At 34.5% G+C, this 13,490-nt stretch overlaps 1 protein-coding gene across 1 annotated transcript in view; it reads right to left on the minus strand.

Moving 5' to 3' along the window:
* The window catches only part of LOC149413463 (uncharacterized), a 189,300-nt gene that overhangs the window by 31,124 nt on the left and 144,686 nt on the right, over positions 1–13,490 (minus strand). The window contains exons 2-3 of the mRNA XM_089644735.1: positions 2,537–2,678; positions 102–276 (exon numbers count right to left, since the gene is read on the minus strand). Of these exons, the coding sequence (XP_089500861.1) occupies positions 102–276; positions 2,537–2,678 (317 nt within the window). The remainder of the gene's footprint in view (positions 1–101; positions 277–2,536; positions 2,679–13,490) is intronic.

The following is a 13,490-nucleotide window of genomic DNA, read 5'->3' on the forward strand; positions in this document are numbered from 1 at the left end:
GTTTAACGTGATTATATACTTTTGAAGAACAATAACTATCATTATATCAATTTTGAATAAAGATTATCATGAAATGAAGGGGGTACGTATAATTAATTTACCTGTGCCCCCGCCTCCTGCCAGGGCCCCACGGTCTCCTGGCAGTCCGTGGCCCCCACGAGCACGAGGCACGCGCCCCGCAGCGCGCGCGCCAGGCACGCCAGTCCGCCGCCGAGCACGACGCGGTCGGCGCTCGAGCACCGGCACGCGTCGCGCACGATGGAACGCGCCTCCTCCCTGGAACATTACAATACATATATTAGTACAAACAATAACTTGCGTTGCTGTTAGCTCTTTTATAACGTCTTCATATTTCTCATAAATAAACTAAACGAGCCATAAAAGGGGCTAAATTATATAATATTAGGTAATCATTGTTGCTATTTTCCACTACAATTGGCGATATTTTTACTATATAATTTCATTATATTTTTGCAAATTTGACGTTATATGACCGGTTACGACGTTACGTAAACTTATTTTGACATTCTTTGACCAGATTTCATGATATTTCAAAGTTGACGATATTTAACCGGTTATGACTCAATATTTATTCACAGAATTTTAAACAATGACATTGACTGTACTGAACTTCTGTCCCTTATTAACTTTAACATACCTTTGAGACATACACGACATACAGTGCTATTCCACACGCTAAATTATAAAACAAATGCAGCATCTAATTCGACAATTAACCGAGCTCTTCATACTCTAAATAATATTTGTCTTAACTCTAAAATTGACATTTTTTCGGATTCACTGCCCAAATTCAAACGTGGCATCATGTCAATAATTTAAAGTATTCAATGCGCATACATACAGACACACACACACACCCTCTCACACATACATTACACACGTCACACACACACCGATAAACTACACAAGTCACCTGGTAATTAAGGAATAAACATACCACTTAGCAGACATTACAAGGAAACATATCATAGGTACACAACATGAAGTATCTTATTCCTGTATATTGTTTCATCTCTGTAAATCATGTACTGTTTGTTTCTATAATATAAAATAAAAATAATACAAAAATGACGTTATTTTACGAGATTTTAGCAAATTTTACTGTATTTGCACAAATTTGATAATATTTGACAATTTTTGATATTTTTTGCATTTTAAAACATTTTCAAAATGTACACCATTGGAGTTCTCAGCGGCAGGACGATACAGGAGGTTTTACCTGTTCAGAGAGGTTATTCGATGTGTTACTAATCGCCAGTTCACAGTCGATTAGTTCAAATTAAACGTTGTTGTATTATGTAAAGCCTTTGATCCCTACACTACTCACCTAAAGGGCGCTGAACCTAAAGCTCTAAAGCAATTTTCGACTAGACTGAAAGCGTTTTTGTTTAGTTCATTTGCATTTATTTTCTGCTGTTCAATTTGGTATCAACAGAATAACATAAGATATTGCAATGGAAATTACAACCGAAACAATCCGAAAACAAAAAACTTGGAGTAATACACCTCTAAAGATCATTTAAGAATTATTAATCAGATTCCCACTTTAAGCCCGTTTTTATTTTTACACAAAATTATACATTATACAATTATTATTTGAAGGAGCTTAAACACATAACATACAAATGTGATATTTACACTTGGTACTTAGTACCTACCTACACGGAGAAAATTAACTATTAAGAATCTCTTCAAATAATTGGTAATTCTGGTAAATAAAAACGGGATTGCAGGCCTTAGCAATGAATTAACGGGTTTCCTGATAACAAGTGTTCTTGAAAATCCGATTTTTAAGTCAATTGCGTTTTTTGGGTGAAAATTGATGTATCTTATTCTTACAGTGTGTGCCAACGTTATTTACAATTGAAAAAGGTTTTTTAATAATTTTTATCTTATATTTCATAATATTTACATGGTAAGAAGGGCAAAATTATTATTTCTAACTTCAAATAATCTCTAAATAGTATAAAATAACGTCGCCATTCGCGTCTGACAGTTTGTGCGCTTAGTACTTCTAAACTACGAAACAGATTTTGATAGGGGTTTCACCATCATTTAGAGAATTTCTTCCAGAAGGTTTTTGTATATAATACATGAGTTTCATATTTATGGAAAGAAGAGAAAAGTCGATGTTTTGTAATCAAGTTGTATTTTTTTCGGGTGCTTACATTGCTAACGCTGGCTACACCTTATGATCTACATCAAAATAATAAATACGAAATTGTAGATCTTCAAAAGGCCTACAGAAAAGTCTGCGGTGGTGTATGGTCAGCAACACCGGGTACACATCGCAGGTATTTTATAATTTAGATATTTACTATACCTGTTAATTTAAAACATAATGATTCAGTTTGGTTGGGTATCCAAATCTAAGTTTTGTGTGAAAAAGGCCGCGCAAGCGTTCCTCCTAAACAGAAATGCCGGATTCGTCAGGAGGAAGCGGCTCAGAAAAGAGGCCCTTGTCTAAAACTGGCTGAGGACTATGAAGAAGAAATACAGTAGAACATAGCCTCACCTGTATAGACTAGACTGGAGGGACGTGTGTGATACGGAAGGCCTGGAAGAGGAGGAGCCATAGGTCGGCAACACCTCCTTCTGGATGAAGTCCTCGATGAAGTGTAGAGATCGGCCTGAGCCGAAGTAGTCACAATATACAACTGAAAAAACAGAAAAAATACTAATTGAAAAAAGTTGTAAAAATAATTTTCTCCATATCGAAGGAAACTTTTGTATAATTAGATGTAAGTAGCATGACTAATAGCTTTATTACCTCTGTTATTATTATTTTTCAATAATAATATTGTCGAATTACAACAAATAAAATGCTACATCCAGGATCCAGAGCGCTATAACTTCAAATCCTCCATTACGTGAAAAAACCGTGGAGGACAACTTTGTTTGAAATGTAAAAAGCTTTAATATCGCAATAAGTCACATTTCGAAAAGATATACATTTAACGAGAAAATTACGGAAAACCGAAAAAGGAGCACATTTTTAAGATGGCGGCGTTTTGCGATTACTCAAGTAACATTTTTCCGCTCATTTTGATGGAAGTGGGAGGAATATTCATAAATACGTATTTTCAGCAATAATGTATTATATTATTGTCAGGTTATTTGTTACTAAAAAAAATAAATAAATAAAACATTATCGTACTGATTTCTATTGTCTCGTAAAAAGAAGAATCATATAAACATCGTACCTTTTCTTAAAGTAATCCATAGATCGCAATAAACTAATGCTAATGTTAAACATTATAGAATGAATAATTATTATTAGTCTACTGCAGTTATACTCAACCTACGGCCCGCGGGCCGCATGCGGCCCGCCGAACTATTTTGTGCGGCCCTCAATACATTTAATATCAGGAACATGATTTACAAAATCTGGCATTCTATATCACGTTAATTTGAGATTAATTGCGACTTTGACGTACAGACATTGAAACCCGAAGAGGAGAGTATAAGTATAATATACTATCTATACAGGGTGTCCGGAAACTCGTAGTACAAGCGGGAAACTGGTGAATCTACATCACATTTGGAGTCGATTTTGTAGTATAATTTTTTTTTATTTGAGCTTTCGTTATCGAGTAAATCGAGTTTAAGTTGATTTTTTTTTTTTTTTTTTTTAATCAAATTCTTATAAATTATTACTGAAGATCAAAGTACCCAACTAATTAAAACTATTTGAAAGTAAAACAAATGAAGAAACTCGGATTTGAAGCATTATTTTGAAATCACCCTTCATTTAACCCGGTGTAATCATAAAATATTTCTGCTCTGCAGGGTTAAAACATCTGTTATTCAACCCTAAACACCAGAAAAAACTTTAACCCTAAAATAGCCGAAAAATATTTTTTTTTGGTTTTTTTTTTTTTTTTGAAAATGCTCAAATCAAAAAACTTTATGTTTTTTTGGGTTCCCCATGTGGTGTAGATTCTCCAGTTTCCCGCTTGTACTACGAGTTTCCGGACACCGTGTATAATATAGATATCTGGTATAAGAGTGTTGCTACTGCACATGCTAGATCTATCTCCAAAAAACAAATATTTGACAGACAAATATGCGCGCAAATAATTTTGCTAGTGGCAACACATAAATTTTCGACAGCTCCAAAGTTAAATGGTTACCAGTGTTGCCAACGAAGGCGATTTATCGCCATTTAGGCTACTAAACATAATAAAAACCTCTCGAACTTATATCTATTTGATATAATATTTTTTTTGCGGCCGGAAAAATGTGAGGAATTTTTCGAAAATGGAATTATGTAGCTACCCCTTCCCCATGGATTTCGAAAAATTTGTTGTGGGGAATTACATAATTATGATGTTTTTGGCTGTGCGGAATTTTTTTTCCAGCGAAGTTCTGTAACAACCCCCCACCCCCATGGATTTATTTCAAATATTTGTGGGAGCACTAATTTTGAATTTTTTCGTGGGGAATTATGTTTTACAGAAATTCTCTAACAACCAATACAATATGAATGTGGCCCGCAGAAGAAAAAGGTTGAGTATCATTGGTCTACTGTGTAATAATTGTCACGTTTGTCTAGAATGTCTAGATAATGCATTGTCGCATGCAACACAAACACACACATACACACACACATGCGGGTGTAATAACAATAATACATAGATACATAAAATAAACACGTACATATTATATATTTATACAAATGCAGTTACAATAATTTTCCGAATGAACTGCTGATTAAGTAATAGGGTAATAGATATCAAATGTCACAGACAGTGAAGGTTGACAGATTAATGCAGTAACAGTGACCTGACAGTGTTATCAATATACGTAAGTTATTAATTAGTATTAATTACTTGACAGCTGTCTATGTTAATATAAACAATTAACGAGTTATTTGTTAATATTAATATAGTTTTTTATTTGCAAAAAAAGATGAAAGACCACCATTCACCAGAATGGAAACGTTGCTTGAAATGGCTTTGAGAATCAGGTTCCCTCCCAACATTCCTCTTCCCCATCTCCTTCCCCTCCCCACTACCTTCAGCCTCACAACACACCGTACCTCACTGACTTCAGACCCTTGGAGCAATTGGGACAGCGATAGATATATTATGAACTTTGAGAACTTTAATCGTTAGCTTTCTGGCCTAGTACAGTACAGAGACACAGTGAGGCCAATGTCACCTGAGTGCAATTGTTTATAGTGCAAGGTATTCTGGGGTTAAACTTACCCCTGTCTACTGCACACATTCACATTGGTACTTGCAGCTAGCATTCAGACACAGAAGTAACATTTTACTAGCTATTCAGTGAAAATTCCAAAAATTTCGTCTAAGATGAGATCCAATTATAGTTAGTTCTAATTATTTGGATAACATCTGTGGAAACTAATTTTCTCATCTCCTTTGCAATCAATTTACAATTGTATTAGTGGTCGGTTCGTTCCTTTCCCATGATTCGTGGTTCGATTCGTCAGTGTGTATATGGGTCCGATGTTCTTAAAATACTAGTCACTTATTTTTCCAATAATTTCTTGCAAAGATTAATGTATGACTTAATGTGGTTTGTTTTGATTTGTTTGATACTAGTTGGGGATTTGTTATATAACTGCCGTTAAAAATTCAGAGCTTCTTTGAACAAAGGTAGTATTACACTTAAGTTTATTTAGCTTATCTATTTGCTTTGCTCTGGTTTACGTGAGATGTTTGACTCTTTGTCTTTTTTGAGATGACGAAACAGAATATTTTTAGCATAGGTACTTGGAACGTTTCAATATTTCTTTTGTTGGTGTCCTAACGGGGAGCTTTAATATCGATGGCCTATTGCACACATATGTCAACTGCAGTTTTATGAAAAAACAATTACGTATTTTGTAAAAGTGGATATTCATATTAATTATGTTTAAAATTTTATTTTTTGCTGTACATCTTCTGTATAGTTATTTTAACCTGGAGTATTCTTATAAGATGAAACACACGTGTGCGCTGGGCCATCGATATGGTCTTTATGGTGCATTTCTGAGTTACATTTAAATGTTTGGCAGTCTATCCTCTCTGCCTCCCCCTGTGGGGAAACGGAGTGATTGTTAGTTAGTTAGAACAGGGATGATGCCCAACACTTATACACATTAATGGTTTTTATAATAATACGAATGCTAATATTTTCAGTGGCTTCGTTCTTCCATTATCAGTGTACCTTAACTGCCTCCACAGTCCACAGTGATGGTTCACTGAGCGTCTTTTGACATGTGACAAGCGCCGACAAGGAGAGTCGCGTCTACCACACTCCTGCGCTTAGACATATGGTCAGTGGTGACGCCGCCAACTGTAAAGTTAAACGTGTCCATCTGTAATCTTCTGTGCAACGTTTTCAGTGAAGTGCCCACTCAATGAAAATTCTTCTTGAGTGCTACATACTACCTACCTAATGCCGATATGACACACTTGAATCCTGATCAGACTGGGCCCTTCATATTAAATAACATTATAACAAATGTTGATATAGGTACTCGTATCTCCGATGCATACTACATACCTCCCTCGGCAAAGGGCCCTTTGAGTGATGAGTACACTTTTACTTGGGTCAGGACAGATCATCGTCTTATGCAATTACTATAAGTAGTTGGACCAACAGACAGTGGTATTTTATAATCCTACAGAGTTGGAAGTTACCGATTGGACGATGAATGACGGTACTCAAATAAACTGGATGATTGATGAAGCAGTGTACATAGGTAAAGACTGTGCGTAGCAATAACACTCGCAGTAGCTAGTAGTACCTATTTACAAGCTAAACAATATAATTTACAGAGTATTAAAGGACGTACTTGACTTACTTTAAACAGTTATTCATGACATTTTTATTCCAAATAATGTCAGACATCACTGGTTAAAGTAAGTCAAGTACGTCCCTTAACACCCTGCATATGCATAAGATAATATACGAATGATAAGAGAAGAGATTTATGGGATAAATAACTTAATACGGCGTAGGTGCCTGTGTAAAACTGCAACCTTTCTCTTCTTCTAATAAACTAGAAGCATTTTATATCTAAATTTATGGTTTTTTTCAAATGAGATTTATATAAAATATATCGGTTTGGGATAAAAAATCCAAAGATTGAATAGTTAAATTGTAAATCGTCTTATTCTGCAAATTGAGAATCAATTATTGTGGAGTCAAAATCGGTTATCGGGTAGCACCGTTTTTTTGAATTTCACATGGTAATAATCCCGATTTGGTAAAATAACAATTATCTGGAAAAGCTGACGCATAGATAAATTAGGTACGTACTTTCTTAAAGTCATCTGAAATTTTGGTTTATTATGTCTATGTAAACGCCGCTGTGTAATCTATCTATCTAGATATCTATTTACCTATCTATCTTTCTTTTATTATTAATTAATTAATTTACTGGACGATTTGTATAGCGCCGCTTTTGTGAGATATAACTTCAAGGGCGCTTTACAATTGATGCAGGTATTATAAAAAATATTGTATAAATATATTATAATAACCAGGTATTGTATAAAATATTATGAACGCTGGGGACTTCAGCTACTAATAAATAATCTGAAATTAAAAGCGTTTAATTAACCTAATTAGGTCACACGTCATATTCCATAACACCTTCGACACTGAGACAATTTAAATGTAAATAATATTATAATATTAAATAAGATGCCATCCATTCACAGAGCGAAATTACATTTTATTATACAAACAATACCTAATCAACTTTCTGCTTTTAAAATTCCAAACATCATATTATAGTATGCAATAATAATTTAGGTACGTTGGTAAAAGTGTACGTAGAGTACAGCCGGGCTGGTACATAATAATGTAGGTACGTTGATAAATATGCATTCTTAGCACGCAGAGTACAGCTGGGCTGGTACATAATAATGTAGGTACGTTGATAAATATGCATTCTTAGCACGCAGAGTACAGCTGGGCTGGTACATAATAATCTAAGTACATTGATAAAAGTGCATTCTTAACACGTAGAGTACAGCTGGGCTGGTACATAATAATGTAGGTACGTTGATAAATATGCATTCTTAGCACGCAGAGTACAGCTGGGCTGGTACATAATAATGTAGGTACGTTGATAAATATGCATTCTTAGCACGCAGAGTACAGCTGGGCTGGTACATAATAATCTAAGTACATTGATAAAAGTGCATTCTTAACACGTAGAGTACAGCTGGGCTGGTACATAATAATGTAGGTACGTTGATAAATATGCATTCTTAGCACGCAGAGTACAGCTGAGCTGGTACATAATAATCTAAGTACATTGATAAAAGTGCATTCTTAACACGTAGAGTACAGCTGGGCTGGTACATAATAATGTAGGTACGTTGATAAATATGCATTCTTAGCACGCAGAGTACAGCTGGGCTGGTACATAATAATCTAAGTACATTGATAAAAGTGCATTCTTAACACGTAGAGTACAGCTGGGCTGGTACATAATAATGTAGGTACGTTGATAAATATGCATTCTTAGCACGCAGAGTACAGCTGGGCTGGTACATAATAATCTAAGTACATTGATAAAAGTGCATTCTTAACACGTAGAGTACAGCTGGGCTGGTACATAATAATGTAGGTACGTTGATAAATATGCATTCTTAGCACGCAGAGTACAGCTGAGATGGTACATAATAATCTAAGTACATTGATAAAAGTGCATTCTTAGAACGCAGAGTACAGCTAACAGCTGGGCTGGTACATAATGCTCAGCAATGTAGGTACGTTTATAAAAGTGCATTCAAATTTAATTTAATTATTGTGGTCAGTAAACACAGTATTTCTTCACTCCTATCTCATCAACTCTAAATCGAAGAGCTAAAAGTATTTCAAATTGTTACTCTGGTGAATATTAAGCCAAGCGAAACCGGTTGGTTATATATATATATAAACAAAATAGTTAAGTTTACTTAGTCAAAAAAACCTCGATACAGGCTTAGTCCTGGTGAGGTTGATTTTTATGTGAAAAACGAAAAAAAAGAAAAACGTGTTTTATGTATAGTGAGATGCAATAAATATATTTTTTTTTAAAGTTATACATTTGTGATCAAAAAACAAGCGTTTATTTAATTTAATAATATGTATGACGGCATTACAGGTAATAATTATACACACATTACTAATTATAATTATACACGATCACTGACGTGATATCTTAACGCTAGGATTCATTTTAGAAAAAACTTACACTAATGTTTTTTTATCAAAATTAATGATAGTTTTTTTAGAAAAAAGGTATAATCCTATTTAAATCAATTGATTTACTACAATTGTTATCAAAACTTCAGAACAGTGAATTAATATATCGATTGTGTAGTGGAAGGTTGATTATCATCTACACTAAATTCGTTATTGAAAACATTACCTGCGTTCTACTTTATGTTTACTACTTAACTACCTTGAGGAATTTACTACCGAACGTTTTATAGCTTTTTAGTACACATATTGCACTCGCAACAGAATATAGAATCACAACAGTGGAAATCTTTCAGAATTTCAGGCAAATCAAATGCCATAAAGAATAAGATGTATTGTAAAGTTTGCCTAAATGTCATACAAATAAGTTAGTAAGGGTTACTACATATAAAAATGATTTTTTGAACTATATAAAAAAATTAAAAAAATCGTAAATAAATGGATATGATCACTAGCAGGTAGAGACTAGTCAGAGAATCTGCCAACGGTCATGTTTCTGAACACGTGTTTTAATTTGATTTGTAACAATTTTAAAATATTTATGTTTTATGAATGTCCATCCTATATTTCCTAAATTTATAAATCCTATTAATTGAAAACAAAAACAGTTGAAATCAAACCAAAAATTGGTCCAAGCAATACAAAATGAATAGCAAAAGATATACGGAAGAGGAAGATTGGGAACTGGTCACCGAACATTGCTAAAGCCATTTAAAGTTACGTTTCCAGGGCATGACTGAGAGTATCTGTGCTTAATTGCTTATACCGTACATTACAATTTCTGATCATAGAAGATGATTTATGTTGAATTATTCTGAGTATATATATTCTGAGTATGTATATATATTTTAAATAAATAAAATACTTAGTAGATACTTGTACTATAATACCCACGCACGTTTGGATGCGTTTTTGGTGTGATATTTTCTTTGTTATTGTCTTAAATTTTATATTTTAGTACGCATGACTTTGAAAAGACTTTGCCAACAAAAAAATTATAGACTAAAAGAGAAGCAATTTGTGTCTCTTTAAACGACTGTTCTGTCTGGTTGACTGAAAGAAATATCGCAAATAAAATTATTGGCCACCCTCCAAGGTCTCAAACTCTGCATACATTCAGAGAATTAAAAGTTTTCCAATTTAAAAAAAATCTAATATCAGAAACTTGAATCGTTAAAATTTGTTTTTAACTAACGTGTCTAGTTATGATTTTCAAGGCGAAGAATAATAACACAAGATGAAAACGGCGTTGATCTAGTTAGACCAGTGATACCAAACCAACCCCAAAATAAAACGGCGTTGATCTAGTTAGACCAGTGATACCAAACCAACCCCCAAATAAAACGGCGTTGATCTAGTTAGACCAGTGAGTGATACCAAACCAACCCCCAAATAAAACGGCTTTGATCTAGTTAGACCAGTGATACCAAACTAACCCCCAAATAAAACGGCGTTGATCTAGTTAGACCAGTGATACCAAACTAACCCCCAAATAAAACGGCTTTGATCTAGTTAGACCAGTGATACCAAACTAACCCCCAAATAAAACGGCGTTGATCTAGTTAGACCAGTGATACCAAACTAACCCCCAAATAAAACGGCTTTGATCTAGTTAGACCAGTGATACCAAACTAACCCCCAAATAAAACGGCGTTGATCTAGTTAGACCAGTGATACCAAACCAACCACCAAATAAAATCTTTAACCTGCCGTTTATATTCGAAACCAAAGTTGAGTTGAACGCACTCGTCACTTGGAGACTGGAGACTGCTCTAAACCACTGAGCTATCGCGGCAACTTCAGCTATGAATGGTTGAATCTACCACGTGTAGAACTAATGCATTTGTTTACACTTTTATTATGCTATTACTGATGTTGACGTGGTATGCACTTATTTTTATTTATTTATTATTGTAAATTTGATAGAAAAAAACTTATTAGTAACATATTAGGCCAAATAATATAATAAGGTATTGGAAATGTCAAGGATAAGCTGCAATACAAGCGTGAATACATTATGGCTTGGTCAACATTAGTTTGTGCAGTAAACATTCCTTTAGGAAGACAATGCAATTATTGTATTTGCCATTTGTTATGTTAGTGGCAATATGGCAGTTTGGACTCTTTTGCGGTAGGATTTAGATGGTAGTCGGACAACTTATCACAATGACAATTCAACATACCTTTAAGATGTGATATAAAAGCATGAAAAGTGATATAGACAAAAACTAGGTTAAACAGGTTGGGTTTATAGGTTCAATTTTTTCATCGCTTTTAATGACTTTATATCACTTTAAATGTGCGTTGAATAGTGATTGTGTTGAGTTATCACGAAACCAACATAGGTTTTACAGATCTTCATATGTGCGTGTGAACAAGCAGATTTCATAAAGTTGAGATACATAATTAGGGATCTAATACGGTTACATGTTTATGACTTTTATTTAATAAAATAATAACTATGCATGGCATATTTTTAACTCTCCCCCTGCCAAGACAAAATCCTGGGTGCGCCGCTAACTCAGGTCATGTCAAGAGTCAGAATAATAGATGAGACAATGAAGCAAAAATGTGTGCCGTCCATCCTCTCTACCTAGCCTTGCGGCAAAACGGTGTGATGGTTACTTAGTTATTTACCTTGATTCTGATATTTACCTCAAGCAGAAGGATTACATAATGAAGCTAATAAACAAACCTATGTGATAAAATATTACTTTTATTATCTATTGTTTGCATCAGGATCAGTATAGGTAACAATTAATGATTTGCGCAGCGGTTAAGTGTCCTAGTTATTAGTTAAATTACCCCATTCTTATCTCTCGGTTGACAGCAGAGCTAGGAATATAGTTGACAGCCCTGTAGAAATGTGACCGCATAATGTGGCGAATTAAATTCATAATAAACACATATTCAATTAATTAGGTCATCGTCGTATGATTGAACTGTTTATTTGTTATTGTCAACGATGATAGATCCGTTGCAAATCTCTTTTTACAATGGAACTCTATGTAGCAATATCATATAATATGTGCAATGTGCACAGAGCATGGTTTTGTATTGATAGAAAAAATACACGTGTAATATTATTTTGAACACAGCGCAAGAGTCCCGATTATTCCCAACCTTTTTAAGCCACTGGGGACATTGGGGGAGTGGGACGGGGAAATGAGAAGAGGGAGGTTGGTAAGTACCGGATGTTGTCACCAAATACGTGGAAATCATTAATTTCAAGCAATGCCACCATATTAAATGGTGGTATTCGACAGGGCGATACCGAGAGTATCTACCTCTCTTACAAATAGTAGATATCTCAGAGCGCCACTAATAATTAATCAATAACGATTTTGACCGCACGTCAATGATAATTAATTAATTAACTAAGCACTATAATTTATTGTAGACACAATATTAACCCGAGCCAAGTTGATTACTAGGCAGGAAGTTTAGCTAAACGCAGATATAACTATTTGCAAAGCCATAATCTATGACAGAGGTTCCCAACCTTTTTGGGCCCATTGCCTACTTTTTAAAATAACTCTTCCACGCGTTGGTTTTTGGGCGTGGCCTAAATAGATCATATGTTGAGGTGTCACACTTCGCTATAATCTTATTCTCCCTCTGGCAGGAGAGGGGGTCAGTTCAATTAGGGAGCTGCCGTCGTCACGCGGCTGTCAGCTCTCAAGACGACAGATCCCGTACAAAGAAATGATATTTATTTATTTATTTATTTATTTAGACGCCGTAAAAGGCTTTTACAATATACATGATTTATGTTTACAGTGGTTCACAGGAGCGAAACAGTATTATGTTAAAAATATTCCATGCTAGATGGATACGACATGTGCTAGCGGGGGAGAGCACGGAATAATTATAGTAAAAACATTTATTTGACAATAAATTGTTACATATGAAAGCATTTATTTAAAATAGAAGATAATAAAAATAAATCTAAACAAAAAATAAACTCGGAATCGAACCCAAGATCTTTTTCCTAGTGGTTGGACGCCTGTCTCGGTAAGATAAGAGATTCTGGGTTCGATTCCTAGTTTTGATCGTTATCTTTTTATTTTCAGTATCTTGTTCTGATTCATGTTGCGTTTAGATTGATTCGTTTTATCTCCTTCTTCAATGATTCACGGCATTATTTGTCATGTTTACCGTAACAGCAAAAATATTACTTACATTGCTCAGATTGGGAATCAATGATCTACAAGTAGCTTCGTAGTGACTACGCTACGAGCAATATAATTTGCACGTCG

The sequence above is a fragment of the Hesperophylax consimilis genome, chromosome 21 (assembly GCF_061612785.1).
Source record: "Hesperophylax consimilis isolate HC1 chromosome 21, BYU_Hcon_1.0, whole genome shotgun sequence".
In the NCBI taxonomy this organism is placed as follows: Eukaryota; Metazoa; Arthropoda; class Insecta; order Trichoptera; family Limnephilidae; genus Hesperophylax; species Hesperophylax consimilis.